The sequence below is a fragment of the Pogona vitticeps genome, chromosome 2 (genome assembly GCF_051106095.1).
Source record: "Pogona vitticeps strain Pit_001003342236 chromosome 2, PviZW2.1, whole genome shotgun sequence".
Classification (NCBI taxonomy): Eukaryota; Metazoa; Chordata; class Lepidosauria; order Squamata; family Agamidae; genus Pogona; species Pogona vitticeps.
In genome coordinates, this window is record NC_135784.1 from 78,550,673 (window position 1) to 78,567,701 (window position 17,029).

A 17,029-nucleotide genomic window follows, 5' to 3' on the forward strand; every position below is an offset into this window, starting at 1 on the left:
CAACCCTCCCACCCACTATTTCCATTGCAGGCCATTAGCAGATCATCGTTCAGCCAGCCACATGGTTAGATAATTATGCTTCCTTCTCTGCCTCATAGGGATCCATCATACTGGACATTGTACTCATATGGGTAGCCCTGGAGATATATATATAACTGAACTGGGAGATAAAGACCATCCCGTGCCATTCTAGATCCAATGCCATTCCTCTCCCCAAGTCTGCAGCCATGTATTTTGAGCTAGGGTGGCTTGGATGGTAACAAGGGTGGCCAGTGTGTAAATACTTGTAAATGCATTGTGTCCAGTCCATATAATTGGCTCCACATCTGCCAGGAAATAAATACGCACTCAGGTAGATCAAACGAAAGTTGTTGAGATCTAGGGCTGGGGCTGGCTGGACTGCATGTTTCCCTAGTATCTTCCAGCCTGTCAACCCCACTCCCCCACGAGGCGTGAGTGAAAGACACCAAGCTGGGACAGAAGGTGATTTTTGTTGTGTCCTTTTGAATCCTGGCGGCAGAAGGCCTGCTTTCGGAGATGGGGCACCTCTAGGTGCAGCTGATCGGCAACGTTGGTCCCTTCCGCCCGGACCAGCCCTATCAGGAGGACAATTCCTAGAAGGGTTGGTTTCATTCAGGAGGAGGATGCTCAGTCCATAGTGGTATTTCTTTCACCTTTCATGTTCTCCTTCCGTCCTTTCGGCTGGCTGGCTCCCTCTGCTCTTAGGTGGCCGCCGCTTGCCTAGGCACCCGGTTCCTCTCGCTGTGCTGCTTGCCCTTGCCCTTTCTGCCGCCATCCAGCATGTTCTTGCTCTTGAGGGGGCGGCCTTTGTGCCTCAGTTGGCGGTCTCCGCACCACACTCGCTCACAGTACTCCTCCACCTTCTGCAGGTTGGCATAGCCAATAAGGTGCATGATGTCTTTGAACCACATCCTTTGCCCGTGAAGGAGTCGGGGATCGGGACCTCGGCAAGGCGGGCGCGGCAGCTCCTCCTCCTGTTCCCGCTGGAAGACCTGCTCCAGTTGCTCACTCTCGATCACTTCCAACACGATTTTTGTGACCGTCTGAGAGAAGCCGTGCTCATGAGCCTTGCAGTAATACGTTCCCGCATCCTGACGGAACAGCTTACGGAACAGCAGTCCTTGCTCCGTCTTCATGATCCGATCATCTGTTTTCACCTGGCAAAAGGGAAATCGGGAAGGAAAGAAAGGAAATAGGATGCTCAGCAGGACCACATTTCTAGTGGTGCACAAGAACTTTCTTAAGACATCACAGAAAGTCAAGACAATGGCTTGCTAATTTGTTATGGGGAGACACTGGGGAGACTGCAAATACCCCACAGAAGCAGAATTTGTTGTGATTCATTTAGAAATGCAGCACCCTGGAGAAATTAGGATCAATGTAACTCTGACAGCTTTGAAGATATGATTAACATTACACAGACAGTTCTTCCTAAAGATTTAGGAGGCTGTGCGTGTTTCTAGCCATCAGCAGTACGTCTTTGCCCTCTGCATGACTAGAAGAGATATAATAAATCATTCAGAATAATTTATACAAGCCACAGGCCAGTGTCCCATTAAGGATTTAAATGCAAGGAATTAGAAATGCAGAAGCTTTAGCAGCGATCTGACGAAGTGTTGGTCGTGTGCCTGGTGGCATGTGAAGGCACCCTATCAGATCACTGTGGCACTCTGTAGTTGGCACTTTGGCATCAAGTGCATAAATACTGAGCAAGATACTAGCTGTGAGGTTTTCATCAAAAGGTCACACATTCCTAGATGCAGGAGTCACTGCAGAGGACTGAACCAAAAAAGAGGAATGTTCAGACAATGAATGAAATCCTGAGGAGTAAAGTCCACTGAGCTTGAGTTTCAGTTCATTTAATTCATTTAAATGAAGCATCAGATCACACTGCCTGAATGACATGAAGGAGGCTTGATAGTCCCATTTTAAACAACCAAAGCCCCAGTCTTTCCCTCCTGTCTGCACAAGCCTGGAGTTGTCAGACCCCTTGGCACGACTGATTTAATGGAAACAGATTTGGGGCCTTTAGCTTTTTATGTAAAGAAACGGGTTCTTTAGTTTTTTTATGTAAAGAAACAAGCTTATTTAAAGCTCTCCCTTTCTGTAACATTCCCAAATCCTCTTTGTAGTCAGAGGCTGATCTTCTCTGGGTTCCTCACTCCTACTTATATGCTCACATGTTTTGCACCTAACATTCTCCACTACTCATGAAGAATCTTTCCAGGAACACAGCTCTTGACTATGCTTCCTGCTCTAACCCAGGAGAGCCACTCAAAATGCTAGATGAATAAGACGACTTCAGGCTTTTTTGTTTTGTTTTGTTTAAAAACCTGTACAAAGGAACAGCACAGCAGGCTCAGTCTTGAGGGAGGCTTTTGTTCCTCTGCTGACATCTTTCACCTGGAAAAATCCAGCCCCATCAGGTCCTCTGACACACACCTCAGCTCCTGATGGAAAGCTACTGCGCCCAAAGTCTAAGGAGAAGAGGGTGGAACCGCACAAGAATCCCTTTAATTGATTCTTCTTTCTTTCTGATGAGTGACTTGTATTTATTTGTCTGACATTCAGAACAAGGAACCCAGCAGGAACGACACATTCCATTGCTCTGTGTGGTCTTTTCAAAAGCGATGGGGGTTTAAGGGAGATGTTTGACACCACTCTGCTCTCTCTCTATGACAGCAACCCTCTCCTTATTAACAACTGACAGGAACTTACCAGCTGTGTTTACTGGTCTGTCCCACCTTCTATACTTCTTTTGCTCCAGGGAATTCCCCTGAAAACCTGACAGGATTATCCCTCCTTTCTCAGCCCAGCTTCCTGGGAACTGCCGTGCACGGCTAACTATGGGAAGAGAAGGTGCGACCTCACACAGCAAGAGCGTGGGCCTCCCTGTTTTCAGTTCAATTCAATAATTCCCAATGGAGTTCCATGGAGGAGGCAAGAGTAAGAAACCAAACAAAAGAAAAAGGTAATCTAGCAGGGCAAAAGTACACACGGCAATAGAGGCCAAAGTCAAGTACAAACCAAAGGCCCTTACGGGTTCTGTAAACAACTAGACAAGACCCAGCTGTGTCAACTGAACATCACACAGACTCTAATACAGGGGTGTCCAACTTTTCACTTTCCCTGGGCCACATTAGAAGATGAAAATTTGGTTTGGGACGCACATAAATTTGGTTTGGGCCGCATGGGGGGGGCAGCCCTAGCCGTTCTCCGCAGCCCCGCTCCAAGCGCGATTACCGGCAGCTGGGATCTCAGACAGCAGAGACTGCCAGCTTTGACTCCGGTGGCTTTATGGGGCCAGGAGGGGATCCACCTATTGACGGGGACTGCGCAATGCAGTCACGCAGCCCCCCTGTCCCCTCCCCTCCCGCTCCTTCCTTCCTTCCCTCTCTCCTCCCCTACCGTTGTGACATGCCCCGGCCACATTCCAGCCGCAAGCGCTGGCAGTGTAACTTGAAACTTTGGAATTTCTTTAAAAATAAAAAATTGCACTGGGCCGCATTATGAGCCGACCTGGGCCGCATGCAGCCCTCGGGCCACAGGTTGGACAAGCCTGCTCTAATACATCTTGGGGGCACTCCAGATGGCTCTCCAAGATCACCTGCACTATGCATGACCAGTTGAACCACCTTTCTTCTCTTCCTCAAGTGTTTTCCTTAGTTTGTGGAGAGCACCATTAGAGGTTCTAAGACCAATGCTGCCCCACAACCCACTGCAAGAAAAACCTCTCAACTGTTGAAGCGGCACGACAATGGAACCAATTACCTTGGGAGGTGGTGAGGGCTCCAACGCTGGAGGCATTCAAGAGAAAATTGGACCACCATTTGTCAGAACTGCTTTGATTTGGATTCCTGCATTGAGCAGGGGTCAGAGTCAATGGCTTTATCGACCCCTTCCAACTTAATTATTCTGTGATTTTGTACCACCACCACCACCACCCTTGACATAACCACTCAGCTCAAGCCAGATCACAGATGTCAGAATTTTTAGTATGCCTTTCTAGATTTCCTAACTGTTTGTCTCCGGACAATCCTGGACAGAGACCTCCTGGAGAGCACAGGAGATGAGACCAAGCCTTAAGAGTAGCAGGGCTTCTATGCGTTTCATAGCTGAAACTCAGCACTGAAACTCTGTCCATTCTCAACAAGAATGTACAAAGCTTTAATGCCAGAATCCACAGCTGTCTTATAGATAGGGGCAGGGCCCGTGCCAAGAAAACAAAGAGGTAGCAACCTAAATAAGCAGCACCTATAACCAACTGTCAAGAAAACCATTCTTCTATAAGCAGTTATGTTACTTAGCTCGGGTGGGGAAGTCCCTGGCAGAAGACCAAGAAAAGGAGATCAGCACAGTGCAACACAGTTTTACTAAGGCCAAAAGATGCACGCTAGTGGCTATGCTCCAAAGGCAAGCAAAAGCTCCTAACAAAGTCAGCAACAGATCTACTGTTAAATGGGAAAAGATTTTAAACACTTCTTATTGAAAAATAAGTAACAGAATGGAGAACATGGAGGAAAAGGAAACAGCCTCACCTCATCTCTTAGCTCCTCAGGGGACCGGTGTACAAACCACTGCACTGCAGCCTGGGGTGACTTGGGGATGCATTCTAAGAAGGTGCTGTTGTGCTCTGTCCCATACACTACTTTTTCCTCTGTTCTGTCAAAGTCGTCCACTGTGGAAATAAGAGAGTGTCTTTATCAAGAGGCCAACAGCTCAGCAGAAACTGCCCGCTTCCTTATCAAACAGCCTGGCTCAACATTGTTGCTGAAAATAAGAGACCTCGTTGAAATCCTTGACCAGCCAGGGGCTTGCCTGGTACCTCTATAACACAGAGAGATCTTTTTTTTCTTGCCCCTGAAAGAGACTGAGATCAAAATTCAAATGGCAACCGAGGTTAGCAGATCAAATACTTCCTGTCTGTCTCCCTGCATACCCGCTTAAAATTCATTCATTCATTCATTCATTCATTCATTCATTCATTCATTCGGTCGGTCGGTCGGTCGGTCGGTCGGTCAAGCAATTTATATACCACCCATCTAGCAAACTGCTATTCTGGGTGGTAAACAACAAATTAAATGTGAATATATTATAATATAAACAAAAAAAACCTATTCCAAACATAATTCATAATCTAAAACAGGTGGTGAAACAACTTCCAGAACACACTACAATAAAGCACATTATTCCTCTCCTCCTAAATACAGCATTCTGTCTTTAGATTTTTGCTGTCCACTGGAAAAGTACCTGAGAAACCTACAGGAATGATTTCAACAATGAATATGGAGGTTCCCTGTGACAAATCTCTGGCAACACATCTGAAGATTGAGCTATACTACACTTGATCATGGCCACAGCCCACACAATTGTCATCTTCTTCCCCCTCATGTTTTCAAGAACTTGATATCTGGCATATGACAGCTCCCCTTATATGCTGCTGCTCCTTCTCTGCAGTCCATAACAGAGCTCAGAAAAGTCACTTTTTTAGACTACAACTCCCAGAGCCTCCAGGCAGCATGTCTCCTGCTCCCAGTGGCCAAACCAACTGAAAGATTCTAGAAAAAAACATCCTAACAGAGGGATGTTTCTGAGTTCTGGTCCACAGACATTAGCCTTAGTGCTTTATCACCAAGCTTACTCACCCGTCAAGTTTTGATCCAGACACTGGTGCATGGGGTTCCCATTCCGGATGTCCTGACGGCGAAAACGGCGCTTGCTGGACGGTTGATACCGGGTACAGGTCAAGCCATCCCAGGCACAGTAAGGGTCCCGCGCCAGGCAGCACTCTGCACAGGCTGTCCCATATGTCTCACATTGGTGCAGTTTCACTTGAGCCACTCCCACTCGGGAGCCCACGTAAAGCATTTGCTGAGAAAACAAGAGAGAGCAGGATGACTTAGAGAAGTTGAGTCTTGAGCCACCAACCAGCATTTTCAAGTGGCATTCCCAGGAGAAATGACGTCAATCAGCACCGGCCCCCACAGCCCCCTCACACTTCCCCAAAAATTGGCTCCAGAAGTTTTTTTGCATGTAATTTTGGTCTCCAGCAGAATCGGCTTGGCATTCCCCAGTTAATCAGTCAGTCAGCCAGTCTATCTATCTATTTAATATACCGCCTTATTAATGCAGGAGTTTGAGTTCCACTCTGAACAGCCAAGGTGAAACAATGCTGACAGTTCTAGGCAACAAAAAAATCTGGTGGAATCAAGGAGGGGTCTCTTACAACAGAATTACATCAACAGAGCTGCACATGGATAAAAGGAGTGTTACAGGTCATGAGATTATCTGTATATTTTTCATATATGTTATGTGAACTATGACACTGGCTTCTCCTGGCAAACAAGTATCAGTCCTAATTTGGATATCCAAAATTTTGAAGAGGCTTTGTAGATCAGAGACTGTAAAAGAATCAGAGAAGCAAGACCTGTCCTTCTCAATTAGTTTTGGGTGGGGCTTTCTCTCAGCAGCCCACAGAAGTCTGTGGACTGGACAGTTTTTTTGGACTTCTACGCTGTGATTCCAAATTGCTCCATAAAGGAATCATTTATTACTCACCCGTTTGACGGAGATTTCCAACTCAGTAATGGGAATTGGCACCTGAAAGGGGGGAGGGGAAAAAGCCTCTTAAGTATGTCACAAAGGAGAGCCCTGATCCTGTCCCACTGCCATATATTTCAGACCTGTATTTTCTTACAGCCACGTAAGTTTAGGAGCTCCCAATGATCTCTATGCAAAACCAAAGGCACACTCATAGGAACAAAAATACAACTGGGTAAAGGCCTTTTGTCAGGTTTACGATTTCAATAATGCTGAAACTCAACCCCTCCTCACCACAAATCATAGTTGTATTCTCATAATTAGGTTTCTATTATGAGACCTGTGGAACAAATGGATACAGTGGTCAACTCATGGGAGGCTGAAACACAAAAGCTAGGTACAGATTTGGAAGTCTATAGACTGCTCAGAAGATATATTGCTGAAGTACAGCTATGTAACAAGAACAATAACATACAGCATTGGGAGAGAACTTCCTTAGTTGTGGTGCCCCCACGATAAGGACCTCCCTAGGGAGGCACAGCCAGTGGACCTGTTTGGGCACAAGCCACAACCCTGCTGCTTGCCAAGTCACTTGCCCTGGCTGACTCTGGCTGCTGGATTAGGATGGCATATTTCTTCTATTTATATCGTTTTAGTGATATTTTTACAATGTCCTACTATCTGTAATGGGGAAGGACACATTTTTAATGTTTTAGTCAATACAACGATGACAACAACAAAAATAAAAGGCAATACCCTATAAGAGGGAACAGGATTGTAGCTTTCCCCTTTATTAGGTCAATGGTTCATGTTTTGTTATGCAATTGTTCATGTATATTCACGTTGTTGAGAGGTGGAGCTGACAGAGATGCTATAAGAGGCAGAGTCAGTCAGTAAGAGTCAGGGAGTTGGAGTGGAGTGTGTGAGAGAGAAGGAGACAGAGTGTCGAGTTTGGGGAATTCTGAGGTGTGATTAGAGTTAGGAGTGTATTATCAAATAGAAGGTTGTTGTTCATAATAAATTTACCTAAAGAAGATATTAATGAATCAATATCAATTTCAGTAATCAATAAACAAAAGTTCTATTTAAAAGACCTTGAAGTGTGGACCTGAATCTTCCTCTTCCTGAAGTAAGGGTGATTTAGTGATCATCTGGTGGCAGCAGTGTAAAAGAGGGGGCTGTTTGCCTTCGTGTGCTCTGAGTTTTGACGATCAAGCAAGGGGGCATGAGGGTGAACGTTGCAAGGATAAACAGAGAAGATTGTGATCTGGGGCTGAAATGATTGGGTCAGCAACAACTGCACCTCCATGGGGTGTCCTTCCAATGGGGTGCTAAAACAGAGCAGGCTCTTGCCTTGGTATTGTATACCCAAGGTCAGCATCCCACAGCTGCCCAGATTCCACTGCAGAAGCACCCTAATTATAGATGTACACAGGGAAGGGCCAAAGCTTACTTGTAGAACTCCTGCTTTCCATGAGAGACACTCCACGTTTAGTCTAAGCTACCTTCATGTGAGGGATTCAGTGAGCCCTGTTGGGGTGGGGTGTCTATGACTGAGAAACATTGGGTTAGAGGGATCAATGGTCTCAGTAAAGGCAATCAGCTCTTATCATCCTTCACCTCTTACGCCTTCTCACACATCCATGTAAATCTACCAAAGACTGATGTAAGGCCAGGAAGCTGTTGGCATAGGCACCTCCTGACCACAAGCATATATAAACAAGAAGGTGATATATGGTTGTGTATATAATCTGTCTATGACCATAGAGGTAGCGCGTGCCCTGCATATGCTGACCATGATCGTTATTTTGGTTAACATCTTAAAAATTTATCCAGCAGTTGCCAGTGTTAAAAGCACTTGTGTTTATGACATATCACACAAAGCAGTGGGGCAACTAGGCAGTAACAAATATACTTCCTCTGTAACATAAATACACATTTGAATTGTGATCATCCATCAGTTCCCCAATATATAGCCATGCTGCAAGGATGTAGAATCTGGAATACACACAGGCAACCATAAAAAGACGACCAACCCAATTACAGGTGTATGGGCAAGTCACTCATGATAACCCACACCGCACAATTGTTTCACTTTGCTGTTCTATATAAGCAAGGTCCATCAATGTGTACACAGGTAGCTTTCATACTTCACCTTAAACACCTGAAGCTCTTCCAGAATAACTTCTTCAGCTGCAGCAAAGTTCCCTCTCTGAAGGGCTATGACTTTCAGTACTGAGCCAGCATCTGGAAGGCAGGGAGAATAGAAAACGCAGGCTAAAACAAGCCAGGTCTGCAAAGTCATCTGTCACCCCACCAACAGCAAAAGCCTGCTTCACTCAGCCATGGAGAGAAACCTGTAAATAATGTGTATTCCTGGGAACCATTCCCCCCCCCCTTTTAGTCAGCACAATTGGAACAGAGACAGCATTCTTGCAAGTCAAGTGACCTGCTATTTGAATCTTATTTCATATCTCTGACTCCATGCAGGATCATGAGCATCCTTTTTATTCTTTTTTTTAGTTTATATACTATTTGGCCAAACATCTATGTTAACGTAAAGAAAAATTAGTTCCTTAGGCTACATAAGGAAAATTAGCTTTTCAGGAGACAAGCGACTGTTCTTCCAGCTTTCACCAGTTAATGGGGACAAAGTGAAAGAAAAGCATCTCTTCATATATATGCCGTCTCTTTCTCTAACCTTAGCCAATAAAAACATTCTCCCACTTCTATTACACCTTAATAAGCACTTTGACTCACTCCATCTTCAGAAGTAACCTAAATTCCTAAAGATGGACTTGGACAGAGCCAAGATGAGAGAAAAGCTGAAAAGAAAACCTAAAAGAATTATCATACTTGGAGGAAACTAGAAAGGGAAACTTTCGGTGGAACTGGACAATTCAACAAGAAGGAATTAAGAAGCGAAAACAGCTGAAAAGCTGCTCCTGAAGAACTGAAGTCTTTGCTGAGGCCATTGGGGTTCCAACTACAGGTTTAACGGGGCCCGGGCTCATCAGCACTAAGCCATGTGCTTCTTTTCCATGTCATGGCTCAGTCTTGGAATACTGGAAAATCCAAGAGATTGCTTGTAGGCACAAGCAGCGTTCCTTTCCACCTTGACAACCAGCCCTCCCCGCCACCTGCAGGAGATCAGAGGGAGAAAGGTCTGAGTTGCAAAGCTGCATCTCCCCTGGCAGTGCTAATGTGCGATGCTCTTCATGATCCGTATTTGGCACTGTACCTGTGCCAATGAACATGACATCATACTGCCCATCCTCAGCTTCCACACGGTCCACCACTATCTGTCGCAGACGGTGCTGCAAGTTGGTTTTCACTAGCACAGGTCGACGGTGTAGCGGATATACCGATTTGCTCATCAGTGGATGGGCACGGGCAAACTGTAGAACTTCATCAGGGTAGTCCTTAGTGGAGGAGTACTGCCGACGCGGCTGGTTGGTGGTTTTGCTGGGGCACTGTCAAGCGGAGGAAAGGACACCATTCAGCAACAAAAGTAGCCCTGTGCATGCTGCTTATTTATACAGGAGAGGGAGCCTTTGGGGCCATGCTTGACAGTATGAACCAAGCTTGACAAAACTAATTCCAACTAGAGTGCTTGTAAATGCATGGAATGCTTTGGTGGACTAAACACGGGTTGAGCTGCTTTGTCTGCATCTAGATAAAAACTCCCAAGAAGGTCAATTTCTGTCTTAAATCCTAAAAAAATATATCTAATATATGGCGTCAGTAATGGGCTGGAGGAGAGTAAACAAACTGAAACTTAATCCAGACAATGCAGAGGTGCTCCAGGTTAGTGGGAAGGCAGAATGAGGGAATAGGGATGCTACTTTATCTATTTATTTATTTATTTTGGACTTTGCTACCTGTGCTGGAAGGGGTTACACTCCCCCCAAAAAGTCAGGTCCGCAGCTTGGGTGTACTCCTGGATTCATCCCTAAGCTTGGATTCCCAGGTTTTGGCGATGGCCAGGAGTGCATTTGCACAGCTAAAGCTGGTGCACCAGCTGCGCCCATTCCTTGAGACGTCAGATATGGCTACAGTGACACCTGCCTTAGTTACAGCCTGTTTGGATTACTGTAACATACTCTATGTGGAGCTGCCTTTGAAGACGGTTTGGAAACTTCAGCTGGTGCAAAACTCTGCAGCCAGACTACTGACTGGGGCCAGCTACAGGGAGCATATACCGCACCTGTTACAAGATCTGCACTGGCTACCAGTCCAATTCAAAGTGCCAGTCATTAACTATAAAGCCCTATGCAGCTTGGGTCCAGGCTACCTGAAGGACCGTATCTCCCTATATGCGCCTTCTCGGAGATTAAGATCAGCAGAGGAGGCCCTCCTCTCGGTCCCATTGCCAGCACAAGCACAGCTGATGGGGATACGGGAGAGGGCCTTCTCTGGGGCAGCTCCCAGGCTATGGAACGCTCTCCCTCGGGAGATCAGGATGGCCCCTTCCCTGTCATCCTTCCAAAAAAAAGCTAAAGACCCATCTCCTTTATGTACATCGGTCCTCCAAATGACAATAACAATTATAACTGAACCCCAATTTAGCAGATAATTTAAATCTTTTTCATGTTTTCATCTTTTAATTGTACTTTAAATTATATATTTTTAAATTTATTTTTTAATATTTAACTTATTGTGTTTTTAATGTTGTGAGCCACTTTGGGTCCCACTTATTCATTCATTCATTCATTCATTCATTCATTCATTCATTCATTCATTCATTCATCCATTCATCCATCCATCCATCCATCCATCCATCCATCCATCCATCCATTCATTCATTCATTGTATTTATATCCTGCCCATCTGGTCAATTGACCTCTCTAGGGAGAAATGCGGCATATAAATTAAACTACGGCTATTGCTGCTACTACTACTAATAATAATAATAGATGTTACAAGACTTAATAGTTTCAACTGGATACAACTGCAGCGATCTGATCTACCATGCTAGGTTTTGATGTCTGTATTAACAGATAAAATCCTATGTTTAAGGTTTGGAAAGTTGTCTTGTACCAAATTAGAAAACTGGCCCACCCTGCTCAGTACAGCCTACGCTGACTGGCAGGAGATCTCTGGGGTTTTCTGGCAAGAGGTCTTCCCAGCTCTACTGGGAGGTGCCAGAGATTAAACCTGGAAAAAACATGTGCTCCACACCTTGGTTGTTCTTGGAACTTGGTCTGCGCAGAAACCACCAGTTTATAATGTGAAATGTCTTTCCGAGGTGGAAAGGGAGAGGCATTTTGATCATTTGAAACAATGTAGATGTTTAGGATTATACATTAGAATTGTCTGCTTCCTGACCAGAATGTTGAGACTCTGAAAATATAATCGCTTGCAGCTTTTCCACTTGGCATGAGCCCTGATGCTACTTCATCAAAAGAAATAACCAGTTTGCATATGCTAATTTTGTTTTTTTGAAAAACCACAAAAACGATAATGTTATATTTACATGCCTGTAAATCTGCAGTGCATTCCCCCTCCTCCCCCCCAGTAAATCAATCCATTTGTTTTGTGTTTAATTTCCAGTTCACCTTGCGCTAGACGCAAACCACCGAGCAGCTCATCAGTAGAATGCTTTGAGGATGCCCATGAACACATGGTTTACAATGCCAAAGGACACCTTGATCCAAAGCTACATGTTAAGTAATACTGGGCTTCCATCCTATTTAAAATGAACATAATGCCGGCTGTACTGATACAGTACCTAAAGGAGACAGATAAGCTAATAGAGTATGTGTTGGTAACTACATGTAGCATTCATGAGGTTACATGAAATCAGTTTGTTTTCTTAAAAAGAATTAAAGTGCAAGTGCAAATGGAAAAAGGAAATTTGGATGTTCTCTTCCCCTAGTCATGATCTTGATTAAACTTGTTCCCCTTCTATGTGACAAGTTGTGTTAGGAAAACAGCTTGGGAGGGAAGGCTTGAACTGTGGAAGCACACCTCCACATTGGCATTCAATTTTTAAGCATCCAGATGTGTTTGCTAATCACATTGTCAATGCCACATGAAAATAGCCCTCCACCTCCAATTTTGTGTTATATACAGTGGGGTTTTTGATGGAAGTGGGTAAGAAATGGTCTGAAGGAAATTCTAACTCTCCAAGGTCATCACTGATTTGAGAGCCTACAGCATTCAAATTTAAAATGATGAAGATAGCAGTAGATGAGATTATCAAAAGTACAGTATCTTGTTCCAAATTTATTCTGAAAACATCAATGTCTTCTAGTAAACATCATAATGTATATTCTCCAGCCACTTACAAATATTTTTCACAATACAGATATGAATTACTTACAACTCCTGGCCTTGGGTAAGGCACCTTGCCCTCATAGGCCGACCACTGATGGTCCGGGCCATTTTTATGAGCAAACGGTCCATTAAAAACCTCCCAGATATCTGCCATACGATATACACAGACGGCAAAACCCTGGAACACATTGCTGTAATGAGAAAGGTTGAGCCACAGTAAGAGCCTGTTGGGGGAAACAAAGGACCCACCCCCAGGCCTCCCTCACATTGTTTTCATATATACTGGAATATCTATTCAAATCACATGCATATGATAAAGTGACATTTCAAGCTTCAAATGCTGCAAACGTAATTTCTCAAGCATCATGAAGGAGTTTCCATCACCCAATATTCAAACCTCAAATCCCAGTGTATCTTCTGAATCCCACAAAGTAATAATACAAATTTGGAAGAACGGTCATAATTCTCCCTTGACTAACGAAACAACAATAACAACCAGCATCATCATCTTCAAACTGCAGAGCTGGAAGGGACCCTAGAGATCACTGAGTCCAGCCCCTGTCAAGGAGGCACAGGGGGAATCGAACTCCCAACCTCTGGCTCTGCAGCCAGATGCCTGAACCACTGACTTATCCAGCAGTATCAGAAGATATCAGAAGAGGTCAGGCACACTCCAAATGTTTATTAAACTGTCATGTTTCTATGGAATATAGGCCAGATTATTCAACCCAACATGAGGGTGGGTCTTAGGGTGAGGCAGAGAGAAGCAACTGCCTCGCACAGCCAGAGCTGGGCAACTGCAGAGGCATCATCCTTCTAGCACCTCCTGGTGGCCAGAGATAACTTCACAAGGCTATCTTGCCCTAGGCACTAAGCTTCCTATGCCTTTTTTTTTTTTTTACAAAGGGATAGAAAAAAGGGTGAGCAGTCTCTCATGTACAAACACAAGAGCGCAAAGGTTTCCTGAAAAATAGCAGGGGTTCTTCTGACTCTTTTCTCTTGCACAAAGCAGCCGCCTGCAAACAACCGCAGGGGAAGACTTACACCTGCAAACTGACCTCTGGTACTCTGGAAACTCTATGGCAGCAGAGACAAGGCTGCAGCATAGTCCTAGGCTACCAAATCTTGAAGACAAGGTGTCTGAAGGGAAGCAAAGGAAACAGGTACCTGCTTCCTTCTGATGATTCAAGGGCCTAGTGGAGGAGCGATAGGTCTCTCTCACACACATTCCCTACTTGGTAGTGTTGAGGATTCAGGGATGCCCAACAAGACACTATCTCCGCCCAAAACCACCACAATGCAAGGACTAGAATATCCAAGGCAAACATGAATTATAGCACCAGGGCTCAAGAGAGGTGGGCACAAACTCACTCCCACACTCTTCTGCCTCAAACACCTCACGTAGGACAGCAGAGGAAGTTCAGAAGGAACACTGATGAACAAGGTGGAGAAACCTTCAAGGTCCATGAGACCAAACCATTTTTCTCTTGGCTCAGTCACTCCATCATCCTCCCCAAAAGATCCCTGAGGGCTAGTGCATCCTCTATTCCTGTAACCACAGAAGACCACATGAAACAACAAAAGCATGAACCTCACCTGATGGTGCTAAACAGTGCATAGACCTCAGGACTCTTCCCGTCTTTAGTCCTCAGAAGAAAGACATCCTCTGTATAAAAGAGGTTTGGTTCACAGCGTTTAATAGACTCTGATTTTTGCCTATCAAGATAGACATCTCAAGGACCTAAAAGTCAATTCCAACCCCTTACATTTCTTCATCTTCTAAGACATGGGTTCATAGAAAAATTACCCTTGGCTAAAGGCATGTAAGCCGTTAAGCCAATGAGCTCTGGAACCAAAGATACAACCAATGAAATGATAAGGGAAAACCTTTTGGCTTTGCTATACTGAGCTCCAAATATTCTGCTGAAGGCATTTATTGTGATCTTTTTTTTCTGTGCTTCTCCCAACACTCAACTCTTGCCAATGTGGAAGCCCACCCAGGAAACACCTGCAGGTTGTAACACGTTAGTAGGCCTCAACCTAACATTCTGAACACACCTGTCTTGTCTAAAAGAGATGTACCTAGTAAATATGGCTGAGAGACCATCGAGGAATACCTGAAGCCTCCAGGTAGAACTAGGAAAGAATCCTAAAGAAACCTGCCTGAAAACCTAAAAAGTTGCTGCCAGTCAGGGTTGACAATACTGGGATAGACTGGCCAACAATCTGGCCCAGTATAAGGCAACTTCCTGGACTTCTAAGTTCTTATGTAAGTCCACCCATGTAAGGATCTATCTTATGTAGTGACTTCCTAACACAAGTATTTGTCTTCATCACTTACTCTTGAATGAGGCTTCCTCATTCAATCTGAGGTCGTAATCAGATCCATACTTGCCTTGTTTCAGCACATACTTTTTAACACTGAATGTTTCACACTCATTGACCTTCTCCCCATATCGTTCAGGGAAACTGGTCCCTCAGGGCTTAAGTTTTAGCTGACAAATGGGGAGTCTTGCAATAAAAGGCAGAATCCCCAAACACAGGAAAACCATCTCTCTTACCTAGTTCATCGAAATATGTGTCGATACCATCCGGTCCTGGGACAGAGCATACCAGCCGGGCTTTATTGAAAGTACTCCACTTGTTGACTAGCACTCGTTGCCCCCCAGCGTCATTCTGGATGGAAAGGAAGTAAACGCGACTCAGAAATGGAGGCAGCTGATGCTTCGGATAAACAGGTTTCATATTCGTAAGTGATATTTATAAATTACACACACCCTCTCTCTGAGGAATTTTACTGTATATTTAGGGAACCAGAAAAGGACAGCTACTGATTCTATTTTAATTTCTGTTCCTTAGAATATCATTCTTTAAGTGTTTAATTGCCAAGAAGGGATAGAGATATGGGTACCTGTGGGCAGGAGCACTTCTCCTCCCTACCCCAGTAATCCTAGATGTATTTATTTGTTAAGATATATATGGATGGATTCATTGTGTTGTAGTGGTATGATAAACCAATAGCATCATGAAGCTCTGTGTGTGTGTGTTTTAAGACTTAACTGGTTTCCAAGGTGAGAGGTGTGTGAAGAACGGGGAGGAAGTGCAAGATTATGAGAATGTCATAAAGAAAAAGATTATGACCAACTTAAAAATTTATGATGGACATCATTATTAGAATTTATTATTTCTCAGGGAAACTATTTGCCCGTATTTTTAATTTAAAACAATGATTAAGTTTTTGTGTTTTAAAATTTAAATTCCTTTTGTTGTTGTTAAAACAGTGTTGGATTACGGTAAACAAGAGGTGGAGATATGAAAGGGTTCCTCAGAAGTCTAAAACGGGGTGCAATGTCAATAAATGTGCAAACTGCTGGTCTAACTCTTTCCATTACAAGCTCCCAAAGATCACTAGGGAGTCACATCATGCAAATGAATCCTTACTCACAATATTAGTAGCAAAGATACAGTTAGATGTTGCATCTTTTTCTCTCCTTCCTTTTGAGGCAGTCTTATTCCCTGTACCTTTTAGTCTACTACATGAGACCCTCGGTGCAGGAGTAGAAGTAGGATTTGTTCAATTGCATATCCCCATCTATAAAACACCCTCTTTATGAGCTTTCTCCCTTAATCCATATTGTGTCAGCTTTTGGAAGGCAACTGAAAATTTATTTGAGCAAAGATTTCTATTTTTAATTCTCACAATTCATCAACAATGGCCTTATATTTGAGCAAGAGTAGAGAACTTGTAGCTGTCCAGATGTTGTTGCACAAAAATTCTATTGCCCCTAACTAGAGATGATCGGAGGCAAAAGTCTCACAACATCTGGAGGCCCACACATTCTCTTCTCCCCCCCCCCTCGTACATTAGGATAGCAGTTCAGTCTGTTATTCTTTGGAGGATGGGGAGGTGCCTCTTCTCCCATATATTTTAATTTTCAGCTTTTACCTCTGTACTATTTATGTCTGGAAGTTAAAGCATTTTTAAATTATCCCACAACATATGTTTTATATCTCCCCCTGCCTCAAAAATGAGTTGGAACATACAGTTGGGGTATCACTTAACTACAGAATCAAATGGAAAATTCCAAACATAGAAGCTTCATTTCTTTGAAAGAGGCTGTTGGGATTTATGCTACTTCTGTTTAAGACTATTTTTATGGGCCCACCCTAAGTTAAAATTTCAGACTCC

The 17,029-nt window shown here is 44.1% G+C and overlaps 1 protein-coding gene across 1 annotated transcript in view; it reads right to left on the bottom strand.

The window, feature by feature from the left end:
• Positions 1 to 269: 269 nt before the first annotated feature.
• SEMA3G (semaphorin 3G) overlaps positions 270 to 17,029 on the bottom strand; it is a 115,922-nt gene continuing 99,162 nt past the window's right edge. The window contains exons 8-16 of the mRNA XM_020803886.3: positions 15,402 to 15,516; positions 14,437 to 14,506; positions 12,887 to 13,031; positions 9,803 to 10,034; positions 8,717 to 8,808; positions 6,580 to 6,621; positions 5,667 to 5,892; positions 4,560 to 4,699; positions 270 to 1,178 (exon numbers count right to left, since the gene is read on the bottom strand). Of these exons, the coding sequence (XP_020659545.3) occupies positions 723 to 1,178; positions 4,560 to 4,699; positions 5,667 to 5,892; positions 6,580 to 6,621; positions 8,717 to 8,808; positions 9,803 to 10,034; positions 12,887 to 13,031; positions 14,437 to 14,506; positions 15,402 to 15,516 (1,518 nt within the window). The 3' untranslated portion in view covers positions 270 to 722. The remainder of the gene's footprint in view (positions 1,179 to 4,559; positions 4,700 to 5,666; positions 5,893 to 6,579; positions 6,622 to 8,716; positions 8,809 to 9,802; positions 10,035 to 12,886; positions 13,032 to 14,436; positions 14,507 to 15,401; positions 15,517 to 17,029) is intronic.